Source organism: Echiichthys vipera (assembly GCF_963691815.1).
Source record: "Echiichthys vipera genome assembly, chromosome: 2".
Lineage (NCBI taxonomy): Eukaryota > Metazoa > Chordata > Actinopteri > Perciformes > Trachinidae > Echiichthys > Echiichthys vipera.
In genome coordinates this window covers 27103800-27127467 of record NC_139827.1, presented here as the reverse complement: position 1 = coordinate 27127467, position 23668 = coordinate 27103800, and the positions used below count along the sequence as shown (strand labels likewise).

Genomic DNA, 23668 nt, shown 5'->3' with positions numbered 1-23668 from the left:
TATTTTTACACACCCAGATGTGGTATTGATTTAAAAAAAAAAAAACTCCAGTATGCATCAGACCTTTCTCCCGCACCTTCTGCTATGCACAGTACAAAGCGCAGGAATGTTTACTTCTGTTTTCCAAAACCAGCTAAGCCTGGCCTAGCATCCTGCAAAATAAGTTGATTCAACAGGTTCATGCTGCATACAACTGATGGACATTGGTATGGACAGCCAATCTCTTCATCTATTCTAATTTCCTTCTTAGCAGTTATCGTCATCTTCAAAAACTCTTGTTTCCAGAATTATAATCAACTCAGTGGGTTGTCTGTTAGGACAGATGAGCAGAGGCAGGAGTTCCAGTCCAATATTTTATTTAAAGGATTGTTCAACTAGTTCGTCTGACAATAGAATAAAAGGGATAACACAAGATATTACTCTAAACATAATAATTCCTAATTACACTAATCTAGGAATCCAACAATGGCAATTTTACTTCAAACAATCATGGTGTGTTCTCTTTATCTCTCTTGGCACAAAAAAATAGCTTTCTACTACTGAAACTTAATCATTACAGAAAATAAACTATAAACCACTAAAAATGCATTTAAATCAAAGAAAATTGCATATTATATTCACAGCTCAAACTATTGGAAATATGATGCGTCATAAAACTTCCTTGTTCTCAACAAGTAGGGCAAAAAGCCATATCGTGCCATATCATTGGCGTACAACACTGGCGCAGTAAAAGCTGGTCTGCAGTTGCTGAAAGGCTCAATAGCTGGCTCATTATCATAGAAAGTTGGTAAAATTAATTTGTTTCACTGAGGAGTCCGCAGTCTGCCTTGGGTTAGAATATATATATATATATATATATATATATATATATATGTATATATATACGGAAAATAAAGATATTTGTGTCGGCCACTATCCATTCAAGCATACCTAAAAAGTTCTGTCAGGCTCAGCGCATCCAAAGAGCAGCTGAGCAGAAACTATCCCTTTATTTCTAGCACCGCCTGCTGTAACCCTCGAACAGCAGCAGCAGCTCCAGTTCCATCCACGTGTCATACCCCATAATTCAGGAATGTGACATATCCTCTTGCCACATTAAGATTGTTGATTATAAGACAGTGGCAAGGTTAGAGTGGGATAGGATTTTCCAGGTAAAGTTTGTTTAACATTATGTTATACATACTTTACAAACCACAAGTAAAAAAGTTTATATCCTTTGTCATTTTTGAAACATGCTATCCAATAAAGCTGCCTTACTTGCTGTTGTGCTTTTGTTGGTTTTCTTTCACCTTTTTGTTTCGAGATATTTTTATGAGCTCCATTTTCATATGCATTTATATGCATATGCATTTAAGATGAAACAATGAACAGTTCTCTCTTTCTTTCCATGCTTCTTGATTTGGACCTCTCTTGATGTCCAGGTATACTGCAGTGTGAGCCTAGTCAAGTGAGAGACAAGAACCAGATCTTCCGTCTCTTCTGCCATGAGTGTCAGCGAGTGTTCCACGACAGACTCATCAACAACCAAGATAAGACCTATTTCAACATCATCGTCTCTGAGATGGCCAGTAAGAACTCGGTCACAAAGACCATTCTGATAACTCACCTTGATAAATGCACAAGCTGGTTAAATCTTGCACATCAGAAGTTTTCCTACCAAGAAGAATTTCACTTACAAGGAATCTTTCTTGGCGTTTGGTGCATATAATAAACACATTAAGATGAAATAGAAATAAAGTACTTAACTGCCAAGAACATAAATGAGTATGACACTAATAATTTTCCACTTATTCTGCATTGTTTTCTATACCCCTCCTTTGATCCCCTCTTTTACTCTACCAGACAAATATTTTAGCATTAGCTTGGAACCCTCATACTTTGTGACTCAGCCCATTATATTTGGGGACTTCATCAAGGTCAGATTCTTTCTTCCTTTCAAAAAGGCTTCAGACATCATTTGATTTCTATGTTTATATATAGTGAAAAACATGTATTTATTGCTCTCCTTTCCTGTAGGTGGGTGCAGAGAAAGAAGATCGCCTGTATGAGGATCTGACAGACATGAATAAGATTCAGGCTGTTCTCCAGGACTACCTCGATGATTACAACATGACCTTCTCCAAGGAGACCAAGCTGGTTTTTTTCCAGGACGCCGTCGAGCATGTCTCCAGGTATGTACAGTACATGCGAGCTTGCAGCACTGCGTTGACAGATGTTTTTGTAAGGTGACTTCTTAGTTGGCGATTAATGAACTTTAGCTGTAGTTTGTAAAAACTGTGACACAAAAATTACATCTAGGAACTAGTTCCACTAGAGAAAGACACAGAAAGACACTGTGATATGCTCAAGTAGGGCTTGTTTCCCTGAAAAGATGCTTCATGGTACAACGAGAATTTAGTGTTTAAAATAGGCATATGTTTTGCATAAAATGGCACCTAATGTACGTGGCTGCAGGTGACTCGAAAAAGTTTAGTTGATTGGTGATTAAGTTGTTTGTGCACATTAGGACTCAATCAAGAGGAGATTATATTTGTATCAGTAGTGTTGTATCACTAAAAAATTGAGTTGTGAGTAGGTAGGACTACAAGATCTCACGCCTTGAAATGATACAGGGCTCACATGACATTGAACCTGTGACCTGTATATATCTTTATAACCACTATAACTTTATAACATGTCATGCTTTTTTTGTGTACAAATGATGAATTGTTGTTTTTGTCTTCTCTTCTAGGATTTCTCGAATGATTCGCCAGGAGAGAGGCAATGCCCTGCTAGTGGGGGTGGGGGGAACAGGCAAGCAGTCACTTACTCGGTTGGCATCCCACATATGCGGGTACCGCTGCTTTGAGATTGAACTGAGCCGAGGTTACAACTATGACAGCTTCCACGAAGACTTGAGGAGGCTCTACAAGATGGCTGGTGTAGAGGGCAAGGATATGGTGTTCCTCTTTACAGATACTCAGGTATGATGGAAGGACTTGGTTTATGAAAATAATAAATATTTGGATGTCTACAGATTGTTTTTTTCTTTTTGCACATCCAACTAGAGTTGTCCACTCTCTTTCCTGTTGTAGATTGTGGTGGAGGAGTTTTTGGAGGACATCAACAACATGCTGAACTCTGGCGAGGTGCCCAACCTTTTTGAGAAAGATGAGCTGGAACAAGTGCTAGCTGCCACCCGCCCTAAAGCCAAAGAGGCTGGAATCAGTGAGGAGAACAGGGATGAGGTACACAAAGGCACAAACACTTGCTGTAGAAAACATACATCATTCAGGCAGTACAAATGTAGCACAGTGTATATCTACAACGTGTGCAAGCAATGAGTTATTGACTAGATGATCTCTTGGCTTGGCACAGTAACATAAAGGGTCCTTTCATAGAGCTATGAATGAACCTAAACAAATACCAGATATAACCACACAATATTGAGATAAAATCAAGGGATAATCTTTTTCAAAAGCTCTTAGCCAAAAAAGATAAGATAAGATACGTATACCCCCCAAGGGGAAATTTTGCTTGTGATCACACAGCTGCAGTCAATTTAACAAACAATATGTAGCCAACAAGACAGTACAGTTGTACACCAATACACATACAACAAAAATGCCATGTCAGATAAAAGATATTCATAGGTGTTATAAAATTGAGTAAAGCTACAATACCATAGTACATAATACATACAATGAAATGCAATAGTGCCTCCTTGCATATGAACTATATAAGAAAGGATTTGTTTTTTTTTTAATAGTGTTTAGAGACGTTTATAGAAAAGAAAGCTTGAAGCGGTTGTTCTTACATTTGCTGGCTCTGTGATGTCTAATTAAGATAATTTATTTTAAAAAAAACACACATGCACAGTGTTCCCCTTAAAGGGCCAAAATAGCCATAGAGTCTGGGCAAGAGCAGTCAGTTGAAGTCAGGACCCCCAAGCAAGCTGTGAGAAGAGATCGGCATTTAATGTTATCTGCCAGCTGAGACCAAACCGCCGGAAATTATGGAATCTCTGCATGTGTGTGTGTGTGTGTGTCTGTGTGTGTGTGTGGGGGGGGCCCTCAGGTGTTCCAGTTTTTCATCTCGCGTGTACGGAGGAAGCTGCACATCGTTCTGTGTATGAGTCCCGTGGGCGATTCCTTCAGGTCCCGCTGTCGTATGTTTCCTTCACTTGTTAACTGCTGCACCATTGACTGGTTTGTGCAGGTATGCTGAGATTGGTCTCTTTTTTTTCTGACTATTATCGAGCCATATATATATACTCAGTTTGGTATCAAGTTTTGAAATTAAAGATGATTGTTATTATTGTGTATCGAAAGCCATAGAATATACAATTTTTAAACTGGTAGACACAGGTGATAGAGAACATGCTTGCCACGACATATCACTCTCCTCGTCTTGAATCAGCATCATTCTTCTTCCAATCTATCTAATATAACCGCCATGCTGCTGGTCCTGGCAGCTATATCCAAAGTGTAATTCTACTCCACTCTGACAGATTTTCCAGCTTCTTCTTTCTTCTTATTACATTGTTCTTGTTTTACACCTATCATTTCATCCATCATTCTATTTACCTGCTCATTATTGTAGTTTATTGCACATCATTCCATTTATGTTCTTTTTGTTTTAAAGCAAGCAAGCTTGTAATTCACATTTTTATTGAATGTCTTTATTATTGCATTTTGTGCATTTTTTATGATCTTCTATCACTGTTTTGTTTATTCACTGTGCAAATAAACAAAAGATAAAATAGAAACTAAATTAAAAAAAATCATTGCTCTTGCTGCAATCATTATCTCACTCTTGTTTCTTTTACACTTGTGCCCAGTGGCCCCGTGAGGCGCTTCTCTCTGTCTCTCAGGCCTTCTTCCAGAATGTGGACTTTGGCAGTGAGGAGCTGAAGCAGAGCTTCTCAGCCATGTGTGTGGAGATACATGTAAGTGTCACTGACATGGCTGACCGATTCTACTCAGAGCTGAGACGTCGATACTACACCACACCTACCTCTTACTTGGAGCTTATCAACCTCTACCTGTCGATGCTAGAGGAGAAGAGACAGCAGCTAGTGCTTGTAAGTCTGACCGTCAAAATGCAGTTGTCAGTACAAGAGATCAGTTGTCAGTCAAATCTTAACCTGACATTGTTGAAGAGGAAATAGCAGTTAGTCGCTCGAGCTAGTGCTTTGTAATAACTGTTACTTTTTCAACTTCATTTTATAGATTACCGAATGTAAAATATGGATAATATATATATTTTTTGTGGGCGTGTTTATATATAGGCCAGGGATCGTGTGAAGAACGGTCTGACCAAACTGCTGGAGACCAATGAGCTTGTGGACAAAATGAAAGTGGATCTGTCTGCATTGGAACCAGTCCTGAAACAAAAATCCATTGATGTTGATGCCCTCATGGAGAAACTGGCTGTAGACCAGGAGAGCGCTGACGAGGTGTGTGCATGTTTGTTAGTGAGAGATAAGGTAGTATTAATTGGTTATCACATTACCAGAATTTTATATAAAAAACTATACTCAATACTTCTTTCAACACCATGGCAAGAAGTTTAAAAAGTCCAATCCAAAGTTAGTGAACACATACCAACACACAGTTGATTTTCTTCCCTGTTGTTTCACCTGTGCAGCCGTGGCTTGAAAATTTGATCGTAGATCTGTTGTTGTTTTTTTTGTTTTTTTTATAGCTTTGGTACATTTGAAACTATCAAATGTGGATATTGTATTTTGAACATGTGGTATTAAAAAAGTATTAAAGTATCAATAGTTTTGCTGCACAATGAATGGAAATCTTCATCAAAATCGCAATACGGATTAGTTCAATAACAAAATTGCATGAGGGCTGTATTCCACAGATTTAACATGCAGCCCTACTTTTGAAAACCTTAGTATTAACCCAGAACTTTCAAAAGTGTGTCTATTGTTTCCTATAAGGTGCTGAATAGGCATGATACCCTTTTCGCATTGCTGTAGTGTATGTGTATGTATCATAGACAAGTATCCTTGTCACAGGTACGAAAGGTAGTGACAGAGGATGAGGCTTTGGCAAAGGTCAAAGCTGAAGACACCCAGGCCATAGCCGATGATGCCCAAAGGGACCTGGACGAGGCTCTGCCTGCTCTTGAAGGTGCCAACCAGGCCCTTAGTTCTCTCGACAAGGCTGACATCTCTGAGATCAAGGTGTTCACCAAACCCCCAGACCTAGTCATGACTGTCATGGAGGCCGTCTGCATCCTGCTCAGCAGCAAGTCAGTGTGCTTCTCTTTCACTCTAGAAAACCAAGACTTTTCTTCCTCAGAGATGTTTTACTCAGTTTTCACTATGATACATCCTAACGTTCAATTTCATAAGGAAATGCATCAAATTAGGGATGGCAGATGCATTTTAGAGGACTTTTACATTACAATCATAAGAGCCTAGAGGACAGACCTGACATTAAGGGCTCTGTGAAATCTAATCGCTAATCTCTATATCATGTGTGTTTCATTTGTTCAGCACAATTGATTTAATATGACACCAATGTCAAATGGTCATCTGAAAACAGTGTCGGAATTTGTCGGATCAAAAGAGTGCTGGTATGCATACCCAATCCAATGTCAATCAAGGATATGTGACTACAAAAAGAATGATTATCAAACAGGAAAATGTATTAAACCAATGTCTTTGTTCCAAAAAAGATTGATTAGGCATTCTGATTTCATCCCATTCCATGAAGATCCATCATTATAATCACAATCATCGCTGTAGCCACCTTCATTTTGGCATGTTTGATATCTTCAGCATAATGATTTTTGCCATGCATATTTCAGTAATTCCAAACATTCTCATCATCATTATAATCACATTCATCTCTGTTCTCTGCCAATTGTATGAGATGTATTTTATTTTTTAATCCCACATATTTTGGAGTCAGCATCCAGAGGGATTACCCTGCCATGTCATGACTCAGCACCTCTGTCAATCCTAAAATTGCATCAGTTATTAATCTATTCCATTGCCACACTAAATCCAATCCCTCCAAATATTATATCTACATTACCCTTTTAACACTGTCCGGCCCGCTGCACACTAGAACTATTTGGAACTCTCGCTGACATAGCACTATGACAAGTTACATGAATATCTTATATACTGTTTGATAGATCCGACTTTTGCTTTTGTTTCCTCTTGTTCTTAGTTGGTATGTGAGTCTTGCTGCTAAATGTAATGGAATTATTGCATGTCAAAGTGGAATTCCTATATTATAAGAATAGTATCATGACATTAGCATGTGTGTTTGTATCTGTAATATATTTGTAAATAGTCTTGCATTCTTATATCATCACCAGCAATTGACTTATGTACCATAAAAGTGCTAGACTTAAATTGAGAATCAGCTTGCCAATTTTTAAAAGATATATTTTGTCCCTGTATAAATTAAGCCAGACACACACACACACACACACACACACACACACACACACACACACACACACACACACACACACACACACACACACACACACACACACACACCTATTGGTTATTATTAGGCATAGTTTTAGGTCCCCCTTTTTCCCCGGGCTCATAACTAACATGCCTGTCTCTTTACAGAACGGACTGGCTTGGTGCCAAGCAAGTACTGGGAGATGCCAATTTCCTCAGACGTCTGACAGACTATGACAAGGACAATATCAAGCCTCAGATCTTGTTGAAGCTGCAAAAATATATCAACAACCCTGATTTCATACCTGAGAAGGTCTGTTTGGATTTCATGTCAAACACTGATATGTCAGTCAGACTTTTTGAGTAGGGCTCAGAGTAAACAGATTGTGGTGAAATTGGAGTTCAAGCACTTGGACAGTTTTAAATGTACCAGTGTTTGAATATAAAAATCAATATAACTGCTTAAGTTTTGATAATAGCATTATGGACATCTGATATGTAGATTTTTTGATGGTATAAAATGTCCATAATTATCATAACATAAAATAGTATGTTTCAGTATCTGCTACTTGGTATATTTCCTTATTGTGTTGCTGTTTTAGGTGGAGAAGGTATCCAAAGCCTGCAGATCAATGTGCATGTGGGTCAGAGCCATGGATCTTTACTCCAGAGTCCTCAAAGAAGTTGGCCCCAAGAGAGAAAAACTGGCCAAGGCACAGGTTAGTAACATACAGTATGTACAGCATGTAACAGCAGTATGTCTACAGATTTTAAAGGCTCTGAACACCCATGCAGGTGTTTTCAGTGTAGGTACTTTGGGTTTAATTGGATCAATAGTGTGACTATCAAATGAAATATTTGATAACGAAAATTAATAAAGAAAAATTACTAAAAATTAATAACTTCAATTTATTAAAAATGTCACACGGAGAACCAATCAAATATATTTCCTTGACTCACGTTCAGATTATGAGATTGAGTATTCTCAATAAACTTACCGTTAATCAAGTAAATATTAGTTATCACCAATAATTATCAAAGATAATAATAAAAATGACTCTAGTTAAACCAGAGTTCCTCGGGGCACCACCGTCATAGACGGAGTGATAACTAATATTAAAGTCTCATAAAATATATTAAACTACTAATTAAGGGTTAAACACCGATAAATATAATAGTTTAATTAGTTGAAGGATTTAAGAAGTTCTTTTCTTAGTAGAAGCTGGCTCATTCATCTTTGTGTAATATTAAATAATCAGACATATGGTAAACACAAACATTTATTAACAGAATAATAAATGCAACAAACAAGACACAATAAACTAACTAAAGCTAACAGCAAACGTATGTTTGTGTGTATGTGTGTGTGTGTGCGTGCATGCGTGTGTGTGTGTGTGAGAGAGAGAGACAAAGAGAAGAGGTGGGGGCTCGGAGAAGGTGTGAACATTCTCTTTGTTACACAAAGGCCGGAAGCCTGATCTCTCAGTTCTTATGACAAAGTTACAATGGTATCTAGCCGTTCATACAGTCCTATAACTATGTAGTAATGCCCAGTTGGTGATTAGTTACCAGTCCATGAGATGGGAGATGTTTTGCGTTGCTTGATGCCAGTGGCTGGGTGAAGAAAGGAAGTTGGAAGCTTGTCTTAGTTGCTCTTAGGCAAAAGAGGATCGCTCTGTGCTGTGCTCAGTTGAGGATAACCGGTTGGTTAACCTTGGTGGTGATCCCATGCCATAGGCCAGGTCCAGGGCCGAGGGGACAGCGGGCAGCTGGTCTCCTGGATCCGCAGGATCGCGTAGAGTTGGAGAAGAGCAGGAGGAAGATCCGGTCGAAAGATCCGGTAGAAAAGATCCAGTAGAAAGAGAGAGTGCAAGTTGTGTGCTTCACTTTATATAGGCCCGGATGATGTCATCGTCCGTGGTCAATTCAGCCAATGAACAGTTTGGATGCCTTGGAGAATTCACACCTGGGTGTGACCTGTTGTGGGGAAGAGGGCATGGCAGCCAAACTTTTGAGGTCTTTGTTCCAGCAGGCTGTGGGCCTACTGTAATCAAACTGACAGTTCGAGTTAATCCAGAAAATGAACAATCATCTTTGGATGCCGGTTGCACCTACATATCCCCCCGATGTCCTTGAGACTGCACCCGATGTGCGGTTTTAAGGGCATCTTTCACAGTCCATAGATGTACAGAGTTCATTTGTCAGTTCATTTAGTGTTTGCAACGTTTTGGGCAGTTATTTCACCAACTGGGAATTGGCTAAACACTACTAATATCTCGAATAGGCAAGAACAAAAGTTACAAAACAAAATCTAAACATGACAATGGCACTATACGAAATACATAATAAACATTGATTCTCAACTACTCTTCAGGTTAGTGAGAACAGAAGTGTTAGTTATGTAAATGTCTTAGGGTGAGATACAGATGAGATGCAGCTGTCAGTTGCATGAGGACAGGTGTATGACTGGTGCTTCAATCATGAGATGTGTCCTAAACTAGTGTTTACCAGTGAGCTTATTACAAAATACAAGGAGTTGATCCAAAAGTATTTGCAAAGTTTGTACAAGGTGTTAAGTCCAATTACAATTTGGGTCTTATTGAGTTTGCTGTGGCTGCTAACAAATCAAAGTTTACCAATTTAACTGTAAGAAAAGTAAGGCTGCTGAGCTTGCATTAATCTTACTATCAGTGCAGATGGACTGTTACCTACAAAACCGAGAGGAGCGGACTCTGGAGCTCTGTTGTTTGAAGTTCATCTTCACTCGTGGCTCAGGGCTGTAACGCTGCCTGTAGCCGTGTACAGAAAGACACTCAGAGGCACTGTCACTGTCGGATTCTGAGCTGCGGTCAGAGATGCTTTGGTCATCATCTGAGCAGTGGTTTGGCAGGTCATTATGCTGGGCCAGGATCTCAGAATATGGCCTTCTACAGCTCCTGCTCTGGGCATGACTATCCCGTGGCAGCTGGCGGACATGGCGTTTACGCTCTGCGTCCCTATGCTGTGTTTTGTCCCCCCCTTTCGATCTGCTCTGAGGGTGAGGTTCTGAGACAGAAGGTCTGTTTGACCTCACGGTGTTTGAGCTGCTGGAAGCAGATGTTGTTTCCCTTGCTTTGCAATTGACAACAGTTTCCCAAGCCACCTGTGCTATTTTCCTAACCTCGTTAAGAGAGAGGTTATCTTTTCTTGTCTCAAGAATAACGTGTGTACGTATACAAGGATGAAGGTTCTGCAAGTACAGGGACTTAAAGGTTGGGTTCTCTTCTAAGCCTGGTGCATTCTTTCCTTGAAAGTATACGTGTCTCAAACGCCTAAAGTAGTCTCTGGGACTCTCTTGACGGGAATGTTTAATTTGACTTGCTGCAACCAAAGAAGCAATTTCGTCTGCAGTAGAAGATAATTCTTCTGTCAGTGCATGACGGAGCTCATTGTAGTCATTTCTGACTCTGGCAGGTTGAGACTGTATGACTTTGCGGACAGCTTTTGAGCTGGTTTTCCACACAAGTTTAACTTTCTCTCTCTGTGTTGCATTGGGCAGGTCAATTAGATTTTGTTCTAATTCCCTAAAATGGTCCTCAATGTTATGATCACAGTTGTCTGGATCAAACACGTCCATATCTTTAGCTAGAAGCTCAAGCTCTTCAAGGCGGGGACATTGTGAGGTCACCGTTTGTGAAGGCGAGACTATGCTAGCTCTGTCATCACTCTCAAAGTGATGCAGTGAAGAGGTAGAGCAGGACTGAACTTCCTTGGTCTGCTCTGGAGAGGGCGTTAATCTCTCATTGAGGGAGGAATTTGAATTTGAAAAGCCAGAATCAGCAAGGCTGAACGACTTTGGTGGGGCAAGAGTTTCTGATCTAAGCCCTAACAATTCCTTTTTGTGGGAGAAGAGCTGTGACTCTGCTGAGTGCAAATCTTCTAAATAACGCAGGACTTTGTGATTTGCTATCTGAACTTCACTAATGAGATTAGCATTTTGAGCTTTAAGGGATTCTATCTCCTTTTGTAATGCTATTTTGCTCTGACAGACAATGTTAATTTGCCGGTGAAAGTTCAGGAGCAAACATCTCAACACTGACCCTTTGGATGTGTCGCTGAGAAGTGATTCTATTTCTTTCCTGCACTCACTTAAGTTCAATGTGTTAATGAACTCAGGGTAGCCAGGTTTAAGGCTCTGTGCAAGGGAAGAAATGAAATTCTCAACACTTGGGTTCTCCATTGTGTTAAAATGGAAGGTGAGATTAAAACTTGTTGTCTAGTACAACAATGCAATTGTTTTGGCTCTGGTGTTGCTGGGCAGACACCTTGTGATGTAAATTGGGTAGTACACTAGCCTAAAACAACAGTTCCTCTGATCTACACTGTGTCGGTAGCTTGATTCCTGCACGGGGAGGGGCAACTACAGCACCATGTGATTCTGGGACCAGAATTTACACTAACTGAGATGCGGGGCCGTCAGTCAGGGTATTATATCTGTAAAGTACTACTCAAGCTGAGACACATGGAAGAAACAGCTGGGCATGTAACTTTATTTCACAGGGGCTGGTAGCACACTGTGGCTCTATCTATCTCCACTCAGGTTGAAATGCAAGGCAGTTCCAACAGTTAAAACTCTCGGGTTCATAGGGCCGGGGGCACGCTATGAGTTTAGGGGAAGGAGCACTTAATTTAGCAACAACTTATGACAAGACTCATTAAATTGCATTGGATATGTGATATTCAAATGCAAAACCAAACTTCAATAGCTAGCAGCAATAGCAAAATCTTAAGGGTAACTATCAGGCTTACAGAGGTTATCAATATTCTCAAATCACTTTAGCTAAATTTGGAATTAATCAAATAACACCACTTTGTACTTGTTTGTAAGTACAGCTGGATGTCTACTCCTGTGGAAGACAAGTGGGGTTAAATGGAACGACTTTTGGAAAATTTTGGATGAAGAATCCAAAAATTGTAAAATGTCCAAAAATATGACGAATATTAATATCACACAATTATGACTTATTGCCAAGCCAACATAACTAAGCCTCACACGGGGCACCAATGTAGGTACTTTGGGTTTAATTGGATCAATAGTGTGACTATCAAATGAAATATTTGATAACGAAAATTAATAAAGAAAAATTACTAAAAATTAATAACTTCAATTTATTAAAAATGTCACACGGAGAACCAATCAAATATATTTCCTTGACTCACGTTCAGATTATGAGATTGAGTATTCTCAATAAACTTACCGTTAATCAAGTAAATATTAGTTATCACCAATAATTATCAAAGATAATAATAAAAATGACTCTAGTTAAACCAGAGTTCCTCGGGGCACCACCGTCATAGACGGAGTGATAACTAATATTAAAGTCTCATAAAATATATTAAACTACTAATTAAGGGTTAAACACCGATAAATATAATAGTTTAATTAGTTGAAGGATTTAAGAAGTTCTTTTCTTAGTAGAAGCTGGCTCATTCATCTTTGTGTAATATTAAATAATCAGACATATGGTAAACACAAACATTTATTAACAGAATAATAAATGCAACAAACAAGACACAATAAACTAACTAAAGCTAACAGCAAACGTATGTTTGTGTGTATGTGTGTGTGTGTGCGTGCATGCGTGTGTGTGTGTGTGAGAGAGAGAGACAAAGAGAAGAGGTGGGGGCTCGGAGAAGGTGTGAACATTCTCTTTGTTACACAAAGGCCGGAAGCCTGATCTCTCAGTTCTTATGACAAAGTTACAATGGTATCTAGCCGTTCATACAGTCCTATAACATGTAGTAATGCCCAGTTGGTGATTAGTTACCAGTCCATGAGATGGGAGATGTTTTGCGTTGCTTGATGCCAGTGGCTGGGTGAAGAAAGGAAGTTGGAAGCTTGTCTTAGTTGCTCTTAGGCAAAAGAGGATCGCTCTGTGCTGTGCTCAGTTGAGGATAACCGGTTGGTTAACCTTGGTGGTGATCCCATGCCATAGGCCAGGTCCAGGGCCGAGGGGACAGCGGGCAGCTGGTCTCCTGGATCCGCAGGATCGCGTAGAGTTGGAGAAGAGCAGGAGGAAGATCCGGTAGAAAAGATCCAGTAGAAAGAGAGAGTGCAAGTTGTGTGCTTCACTTTATATAGGCCCGGATGATGTCATCGTCCGTGGTCAATTCAGCCAATGAACAGTTTGGGTGCCTTGGAGAATTCACACCTGGGTGTGACCTGTTGTGGGGAAGAGGGCATGGCAGCCAAACTTTTGAGGTCTTTGTTCCAGCAGGCTGTGGGCCTACTGTAATCAAACTGACAGTTCGAGTTAATCCAGAAAATGAACAATCATCTTTGGATGCCAGTTGCACCTACATCAGTTAACCTGGCTGATTAGATTAAATTAGATTAGTACTGTGATTGACTGACATCTTCTTGAGTCTCCTGTGAAACTCACTTATTTTGGAAATGTGCCAGGGTAACCCCTTAACATAAAGGCGGTGACCCTCAAGATATTAACAACTATAGACCTATTTCAATTATCAAAAGTATAGCACAAATATTTGAAAAACTTATTTTCAATCAATTATCCAATTATCTCAACGATTACAATATTCTATCTCCACATCAATCTGACTTTCAACCCAACTTTTCGACGACCACTGCTCTCACAAGATTCACCAATGACATACTATCCTCCTTTGATAATAATATGCCTACTGGTGCTATATTTATTGATCTGTCAAAAGCTTTCGATATGGTTGATCACTATCTTCTCCTAGATAAGCTATATGCAATTGGTCTGTCAACAGAATCCGTTTTATTTTTCTTTTCTTCACAATATAAGTCAGTGTGTCTCCTTTCAAAACAATCAGTCAGACTTTAAGTTAATAACAAAAGGTGTACCACAAGGCTCATCTTTGGGTCCCCTCTTATTTTCAGTTTTTGTTAATGATCTTCCACAAATCTGTTCCGACAGTCAAATTCATCTTTATGCTGGTGATACTGTAGTCTACACTTCTAAGCCTGAAATTTCACAAATTCAGCAGTCTTTACAATCTAATTTTAACTTAGTTCGAATATGGTTCTCATCTATGCAGATATTATCTATCAGAACACCACAGAATCAAATCTTCGTCCTCTCACTGGGCCTCATTTATCAATCTTGCGTGAAAACGGACGCAGTTCTGAGCGCAGAATTGGTCGTATGACAGGACCCACGTGTGATTTATGAAACATTCGTATCTGACCAATCTCAGGGTACGAATGAGCGGGCCTTGAAAAATGCGGCGGCTGAATTCGATCGTCATTAACATGTTTCGCCCTTAAATATTCCTGGTTTGGAGGCCTTGCCCACTGAGGTCAAACATGGAGACAAGAAAATAAACTTTTCCGATACACAGATCGGCATCCTGACATCCGAGATGGAGCAAAATAAAGATGTGCTTTTTGTCAGTCTTAAGGATGGAATAAAAGGGGCCCATAAAAACGCTGTATGGAAAAGAATAAAGAAGGCAGTCAACCGAAGCAGCGCTCCACTGTGACGAGTGTGCGCACTGCTGAACCTCCGCTCCTGCTCTGTAGCGGGGTTTGCCAGCGGGGTTATTAGGTATTCCGTTAGAGGATAACCTAGAAAAATCATACCAAAATGTTAATCATCTGATACCTTGTTTGATTTAATGCAATTTATCGAGGGTAGCCACTAACCGAGGAGATGACTTTGGCTCTGCAGTGCGCCGTGCTGCAGCCGCGCGCCAACACATTCATTCATTTATTCATCTTCAACCGCTTGTCCCTGTCGGGGTCGCGGGGGGGCTGGAGCCGAGCTGTTTTGAATTTGTGTGTGTCCCCCTGGGCACCGGGCACACGTTTAAAAGCGACAGCTTGGCATCACAAATCACCTGTACATTTATCGAGTGGTAGTTTTTGCGATTGATGAATGCTTAATCTTTCATGGATGGTGCCTTCAGATGCACATGAGTACAATCAATTGCTCCAATCACAATTTTTATTTTTTTTATTCGTTTTAAGAATCCGTTTTGATCTGTTCTTAATATGTGACTGCTTATGCTTAATGACAGCTGAGGTTTGTTAATTATTTTCATCCAGATTTTGCTGTGCTGCACCGCAAATACACAGGCTGAAATGTGCGTACACGATCTCAGACCAGACGTGAGATCTGATCGTAGCTCCCGCCAGTTTGCCAGGAAATGGTCGTAAGCACGTTTTTCTGCCGCACGTTCGTTTGATAAATGAGGGCCACTGTGCTTTATAACAGCCTCTGTAGATTTGTTCTTAGATGTTCATACAGGACTCATTACTGCACTCTTTACGAATCTCTGAATTGGTTAACCCCAAAAGCCAGGAGAGCCTTTCATTGGCAACTGATTATTTTTAAATGTATTAATTTTATTTGCCTTTATACTTAAAACAACTTCTAATTCCTTATAGAACACACTATAACTTAAGACATACTGATCATCTTTTTCTCCACACTCCCAGAATATTTAAAGAATCCGGTTGTCGTGGATTTCCAATCAAAGCTCCATCAGATTGAAACAATCTCTCATGCCAGCTTAGGTCTACTACTTCTCTCCATGGTTTCAAAGCATTACTACTACTTCATTTGCAAACACCTTGATCTTGCTTCTGATTTTTTTTCTTCTTTTTTTTTTAAATCTAATTTATTTATTTATCTATTACTCTATAACTCTTGTATTTAATAAATTTATCTCATAAACCTGTACCTCTCTAACCTTTCTTCTTTTTTAACATGGGTATCACTGAATTGACTACAAAGTTGAGTTTTGGCCATCTGGAGATTAGCTGGGGTTAGGAGAGTCTTGTCTGTGTGACTGTGTTTGTGTGCATGTATAAGTCCTGTATTGTGTCTCACTGTATTTCTTTTTGACATTGTATTATGTATTCCATTATATGTAAGGACCCCCTCGAAAATAAGATGATTCATCTCAAGGGGCTATCCTGAATAAATAAATTCTAAAATTCTAAATTATGTTAGCTGTGTTGAACCTAACGTTAAGGTGGGACATAAAATTACTTCATTATTATTACTGGGAGATGGAGATTTGTGACCCAAATGACCCAAGCTGCACCCACCTTCACTCCAAGCAGAGGTCAGACTCGTCCAGAATAGCTGAAACACCTGTTTGGATGTTCAGAGGCTCCCAGATGTTCAGAGGTCCCATGTTAAGCTCATTTTCAGATTCATACTTGTATTTTGGGTTTATAATAAAACATGTTTACATGCTTTAATATTGAAATGTTCTCTATAATTGAAGCAGGGGAAGGACTGTAACAGCACTGGAAGAACCGTACTGAAGTCCTTAAAGTTTCTGAATACAGGCTGTGTGCATTTCTCTGTGGATTGAGTGTTTTGGTTCTTTCATAGTATTTGTATAGCACATTGGCCTGCTTTATAATAAAAAAAGAAATGGAAATCTCACTGTTTACAATATGGTACCTTTAATTAAGCATTATTACACAAGTGTGTAAACTGGACGCACAACATCAAAGGCGATAATATAACTATACAATGGTTTCCAACAAAATCGAACATATAATCAGAATGTACTGATATTGTAGGTCAATGGGGTTTGGGGGTTTCCCAAACTTAATTTATCCCACAAAGAGAAAATAAACTACCTTGCTAGCTCAATCTTGTTGTCATCAAGATATTAGCTAAAAAAAGATTTAGCTGTGTCTCAAACTCTCCGGCACAGCTGATGATCCAAACATAACAGTTAACTCCAGAGTGTGGTTAAGTTAAAGTTTGTGTTATTTTCATTAATAAAGATGTTGGTATTTTGTATGGTATTTTTCCTACGTCCCTTTTCTTCCTCTATTCCATAATATGCAGGAGGAGCTGGATATGACTATGGCAACCCTCAGGGAGAAGCAACAAAAGCTTCAAGAGGTGGAGAACGAGATCAAAGTCCTACAGGAGCAGTTTGACAGCAGCCTAAATGAGAAGGAGGATTTGGGTAAGGGGCGTACCTATAATACGTTACCTCTTGAAACTCCTTCTGAGTTGTAAACTGCCCCAGCCACTGTTTATTTTATATGAATTAATGTTTGTTAATCTCTAGAGAGGGAGGAAATTGTAACAAGAAGTTCTCACTTATATGTCTGCTCTCTCTTTCAGTGTTCAAAGAGGTTTTATGACTCGTTAGAATTAATGAAAAAATAAGTCTTTCAGCATTTACCTTGCTAATATTCTATTTTCCTCTCACCCTTTGTGACCCCTCTTATTCCCCAAAGTTAACACCATGGCTCTGACACAGGCTCGGTTGACCAGGGCAGGGAAGCTAACTTCTGCTCTAGGTGATGAGCAAGTACGCTGGGAAGAAAGTGTGGCCTTGTTTGAGCAAGAAATCATCAATGTTGTGGGAAATGTCTTCATTGCAGCTGCCTGTGTGGCTTACTATGGAGCGTTCACTTCCCACTATAGACAGCTGGTAGGTACAGCTCTACTCTAGAGTTTCTTAGACCTTGTTGCAGGTGCAGTATACCCCTTTTACATTGCAGTGTCCATATGAAAGAAAATAAAGACCATTTTTGGTATTTACTGTTATTGTTCTTCTTCTTTAAGATGCAGTTCCGAGAATAGAATAGATATAAACTAATGGCATCTGTGCATTCTAAAATACAGTACACTGTTGTTTTTAGTGATAAGAAAGTTATAAAGAAGCAGACACATTGTAAATATGCAGGATTCAAAAACGGACATTTGAAAAGCTCCACAACAAACTAATCATATTTCAAACAAAATAAAAAACAACCAAAGAAAAAACAATTGCACTCATGTATGTATGTGCCCCCTTTCCTCAGGTAATAGACCAGTGGATAATACAGTGCCAGGAACTAAACATCCCAATCAGTTCCAGCTTCAGTCTGATCAACATTCTGGGTGACCCATTTGTCATTCGCCAGTGGAACACAGAGGGTCTGCCTCGTGACACTGTCTCTACAGAGAATGGGATCCTGGTGACCGAGGGCCGCCGCTGGCCTCTTATGATTGACCCACAGGATCAGGTGAACTAGAAACTAAGCCTCAATTTCACATGTTGGGTCACGTTACTGTCATGCAAATGTGTACACACTGGGTTACAAAACCCAAGTAAATCCTATTTTATTCCACAAATTCCTTGTCCCTCTGCATTTCATGTGATTTAACACATCGGATACAACCACAGTTCCCAGCTTCCCCACACAGAAAGGACACCAGCTCCCTTAAACATACTTACCGTATATCCCGCACTATAAGGCGCACCACATTATAAGGCGCACCACATTATAAGGCTTACCTTCAATGAATGGCTTATTTTGAAACTTTGTTCATATATAAGGCGCACCGCATTATAAGGAGCATAGAATAGACGCTACAGTCGAGGCTGGGGTTACGTTATGCATCCATTAGATGGAACTGCGCTAAAGGGAATGTCAACAAAACAGTCAGGGGAGGTCATCTTGTTGCTTCCTCCACTTCCGCACCATTGATTCGTTAATGTTAAACTCTCTCGCTGCTGCTCTATTCCCGTGTTCTACTGCGTGACTAATTGCCTTGAGTTTAAACTCTGCGTGGTAAGCGTGTCTCTTAATTTTGGGGTCTTTACACAAACGCACAAATGGAAATGAAACGGCACGCTTCATGCAGTTATATAACTCAACATGCACCGCGCGTTACTTCTTCTATGGGGGAAAATAGAGTCGGCGGCTGCTTACCGTAGTTGCGAGACCTGTTGTGGCTCAATATTGGTCCATATATAAGGCGCACCGGATTATAGGGCGCACTGTCAGCTTTACGGTTACAGGATGGAAATATTACCCCAGCTTCAGTTTTGAGGCCTCCGTATGTCTTACTGTTCTTTGTCTTTACTGACAAGTCCCATTTTCTCCCTGTAATGTTGAAGATTTTTTTTCTCCACCTTCCCTGTAACTCTATCTGTTGATCTCTTGCTGAGTACAGCTGCTCTCTTGTGCTTTACATAGACAGAATGGTGCAGATATGGGTCAGACAGACATTCTGAAGTTGTTTGTGAAGCCTTCCATGTCTGATTGTGCCCAACAGATACATGATTCAGTGTAGATGATGTATTGTACACTCCCACGCTGAGTTCAATCACATTCACTACTGTTATGTTTTTACCGCTGCTAACATTGCTAACATTCATTCTCTGTATACAAAATACGTAAACATACTTTTTTTTAATTATTTCTATATATATATTAGATAAAGGTTATTTCTTTCACCCTCAGGCCAACAGATGGATCCGTTCCAAGGAGGCCAAGCATGGTCTAAAGGTGATCAAGCTGACAGACCCAAGCTTTCTCCGTACCCTAGAGAATGCCATACGCATGGGCATGCCTGTACTATTGGAGGAGGTAGGGACACACTAAAAAACGTTTGAGCATGAAGGAGGTTATTTATGAGAAGACATTGTTCCATAAGCACATTTGGGAATGTACATATTTAAGTGTGTATAATTCACAAGTTTGGCATTTAATTGTCCTGAAAACTTATTAATGCATTGTATTTGCTCAGGTGCTGCGTTTAAAGAAAAAAAACAGCAACAGGGAAATTGAAACACAAGACTCACATTTACCATCACAAACTACAGCTGTCTGCTCTGAATTCATCCCCCAACTTTCTATTCACGGCGCGCGCACACACACACACACGGTACTGAATGAATGGAGATTTGCTATATATAACGTCCTGCCAGCACCAGTGCCTGTCACTGTCACTAACAAACACTTTTGACAGCTACCGGAAATTTTTGTGAAGTGTTTTCTTTCATGTTACTTGTACATGAGTTGACGTTGTGAATCAAACGAGCCACCTTAAATGTCAAAATGAAAACGAACTCTATGTTTCACAGTCTTTCTTGAACAACATACATTTTAATAATGGTCGGATCTTGAAGTGCCTCATCTCCGGAGTCTGGTTAATCCCTGTGGGGTCCTTTTTTGTAATGGAAACGCATCGATTAAGAGGACATTTGAGAGGGCTTGCCCTGAAACTTTACCAAACATTTCTCCTAATCAGGACTAATGCGACCTTTATTGGACAGTCTTGTTTATTGCTATGTCTGTGTGAAGTTGTATATTCCTGCATTCCTGTGTGTGTGTATAGTTAAAGGAGACCCTAGATCCAGCTCTGGAGCCCATTCTGCTGAAGCAGACATTTGTGGCTGGTGGACGGACATTGATCCGACTCGGGGACTCAGATATTGACTATGACAAAAACTTCAGGTTCTATATGACCACCAAGATGGCCAATCCACACTATCTACCAGAGGTAAGGACAGTACACACTCCTGTAAATCTCCATATTAGGTCAATCTGACATTAGCAGATGTGCATCAGCAATGCCAGTTCACTATTGAGACCTGGATTAGAACTTGATTACCACCAACACACCTCTGCTGGTCACCTCAAGGTTTTTTGAGAAGAAATCCCAAACAGGTTACATCTTTGGCATCAAGATTTATAGGCTTGCTTAAAAGCACATGTTGAAGTAATAGAAACACTAACACAAAGAACCTTTGTGCCCTGGTACACCGACTGCGCTATGGCCTTTTTTACACCAGCCCAGGAGAGCAGCAACACCATGGGAATGCAAGCTTTTATTCCAGCCTTTATTCAGTCCAGCAGGGCATGAAGGCACTAACTAAGACAACATGAACCCATTTAACACTTGCCTAGTCTTTTTGTTGGACCTTAGCTGTCAAATACATGAATACATGACATGGCAGTTGTTTGGGGCACATGTATTGTGGCTGTTTGAATCAACAGTTAAACTTTGTGTGTGTGTGTGTGTGTGTGTGTGTGTGTGTGTGTGTGTGTGTGTGTGTGTGTGTGTGTGTGTGTGTGTGTGTGTGTGTGTGTGTGTGTGCGTGTGCGTGTGCGTGTGCGTGTGCGTGTGCGTGTGCGTGTGCGTGTGCGTGTGCGTGTGCGTGTGTGTGTGTGTGCGTGTGCGTGCGTGCGTGCACGTGTGTGCAGGTGTGCATCAAAGTTACAATTATCAACTTTACTGTGACCAAGTCTGGCTTGGAGGACCAACTGCTTAGGTACGTATATGCATAGACACACATTAAAAAATAAAGAGATCACATCCTTCCTTGATTCGCCCTGGGATTATTAAAGTATTTCTGATTCTGATTCTGATTCCCAAACCACATGGTCCAAATTTTCAAACTACTACTGTATACAACTCTATGTACCTCAGTAATGACTATTTGCACTTTGCACCAAATTTTTCTGCAACCTTTTTTCCTTCCTCAGTGACGTGGTGCGTTTGGAAAGTCCACATCTTGAGGAACAGAGGAATGAGCTGATTGTGCGCATCAACGCTGACCGTAACCAGCTAAAAGATATCGAAGACCGCATTCTTAAGCTTCTATTCACCTCTGAGGGGAATATACTTGACAACGAGGAGCTTGTTCAGACTCTCCAGAAGTCAAAGGTGAATCTTAGATCAGACAAAGGTCATATGGATAATTTCATCATCTACAAAAGTAACTTTTACTTATGTTTAGAATTTTACTTGTAATTCTCATCTTTTCCTTTCTTGTTGTCCGTATTTTCTGTACCACATTTCACCTGTTCTTATTTTGTTATTATTCATCTTCTTTTTTTTGTCTATTTCTCTCTGTTCCCACCATTCCTCAGGTTACATCAGAGACCATAAAGCATCGTCTGGAGGAGGCAGAGGCCACTGAGCTGAAGATCAACTCAGCAAGGGAGCGTTACCGACCCGTGGCCACCCGGGGCTCAGTCTTGTACTTTGTCATTGCCAGTCTTTCTGAGATTGATCCAATGTACCAGTTCTCCTTAAAATACTTTAAACAGGTAAGAGCGAGCGTAACCAAGCTTCATTTAAAGACAACTCTCCATCTGAGTTTTTTTAAAGATTTTTTAAGAAGCACATTATGAAAAGACTTTAAGCCCCCGTGTAAAACATTTTTTTTCCTTTTCAATATATTTCTGTCCCATTCTTTCTCCACCCTCAGCTCTTTAACTCCACCATTGAGACGTCAGAAAAAAGCAGTGTTTTAGAAGAGCGTCTCCAGATCCTGCTGGACCAGATCCTGCTCAACTCCTACATCAATGTGTCCCGGGGCCTCTTTGAGCAGCACAAGCTTATCTACAGCTTCATGTTGTGTATAGAGATCATGAGGCAGTGTGGCGAGATTTCCGATGCTGAATGGCAGCACTTCCTGAAAGGAGCTGTCTCTTTGGAAAAGGTGAGGAGGGCAGTCAAAGAAAAAAATGGGGTGGAGGGGCACTTGGGGTTTCTTTTGTTTTTCTTCTTTGTTTTATTGCTGATTTCTTCGAGTGAAAGTTCACAATGACTTTGAGACTCCTTATTACAAGACAGCACTGTGAATAGTACAGTGATCTATTGACTTTAAAAGTCTTGTAGTGTGAACATATGTGTATTTGTATCTGTGACCTCATTAACAATTCAACAATCAGTTGCTCCTGTTATACTTTGATGTTTTTTTACTAAGGTAAGGACGACTCTATCGTACATAAATATGGTCACAGGGTTTTTTCTGGCCAGAATTTGGGCTGAGGTGGGCAGGGGAGCGAAAAAAGTGTGAATGCGCTTGCACAAGAGCCATGACATGCGCGCTCATCAAGAAACATGTGCAGCCACTGAATACTGAACTAACATTATGTGCACAAAACCACGTCCACCTGACCTTTCTCATTCATACAACTTTGTCACCCACAGCCCAAGAACTAAAACAGTTCCCTAGAAAATATCACTCACTGTTTACATTATTATTGTAGCGTCCCTCAGTGATCAGACGGTGAGACTTTATCCAGTTTGTGACAGCTTTATTTCTGACTGAACACAGGCTACTGTGGGCCGTAGCCGACGCCAAAAGAGAACAACCTTAAAACTCTTTACACACTAGCTCCTAGCTTATTACTGTCCCAGGACTGCCACTATTTCCACATTCACCCCCCTTCTTCTCTCAACCAACTATAGGTTTATAGCATCTCAAAAACAACATGTAACTTCACTGACCTGTGGGACATCTCAGCGATGCACTCAAACAGTGACACTCACATTTTAACATTAACATGACCAGTCATTACAGTCCTTTACATATTTATTATTTCCACCCTTATTATTTGTGAGCAGTAAGTGTGCCAGGGTTGACAAAACCCAGAAGTTTAGCATCGCGCTGGTTCGCATGATCCAAAACAGATTATGTCAGAAATTAAGATCTGTGACTCACGTTTAT

At 40.1% G+C, this 23668-nt stretch overlaps 1 protein-coding gene across 1 annotated transcript in view; it reads left to right on the top strand.

Moving 5' to 3' along the window:
• Positions 1-23668, top strand: part of dnah6 (dynein, axonemal, heavy chain 6) — a gene marked incomplete at both ends in the record, with an annotated part of 74752 nt that overhangs the window by 31521 nt on the left and 19563 nt on the right. The window contains 20 exons of the mRNA XM_083926822.1: positions 1422-1568; positions 1843-1916; positions 2017-2171; positions 2732-2963; positions 3075-3227; positions 4057-4197; positions 4820-5062; positions 5270-5437; positions 6011-6246; positions 7592-7736; positions 8026-8142; positions 17266-17389; positions 17667-17863; positions 18237-18440; positions 19665-19790; positions 20542-20706; positions 21411-21478; positions 21693-21873; positions 22080-22259; positions 22421-22654. Of these exons, the coding sequence (XP_083782948.1) occupies positions 1422-1568; positions 1843-1916; positions 2017-2171; positions 2732-2963; positions 3075-3227; positions 4057-4197; positions 4820-5062; positions 5270-5437; positions 6011-6246; positions 7592-7736; positions 8026-8142; positions 17266-17389; positions 17667-17863; positions 18237-18440; positions 19665-19790; positions 20542-20706; positions 21411-21478; positions 21693-21873; positions 22080-22259; positions 22421-22654 (3290 nt within the window). The remainder of the gene's footprint in view (positions 1-1421; positions 1569-1842; positions 1917-2016; positions 2172-2731; positions 2964-3074; positions 3228-4056; positions 4198-4819; positions 5063-5269; positions 5438-6010; positions 6247-7591; positions 7737-8025; positions 8143-17265; positions 17390-17666; positions 17864-18236; positions 18441-19664; positions 19791-20541; positions 20707-21410; positions 21479-21692; positions 21874-22079; positions 22260-22420; positions 22655-23668) is intronic.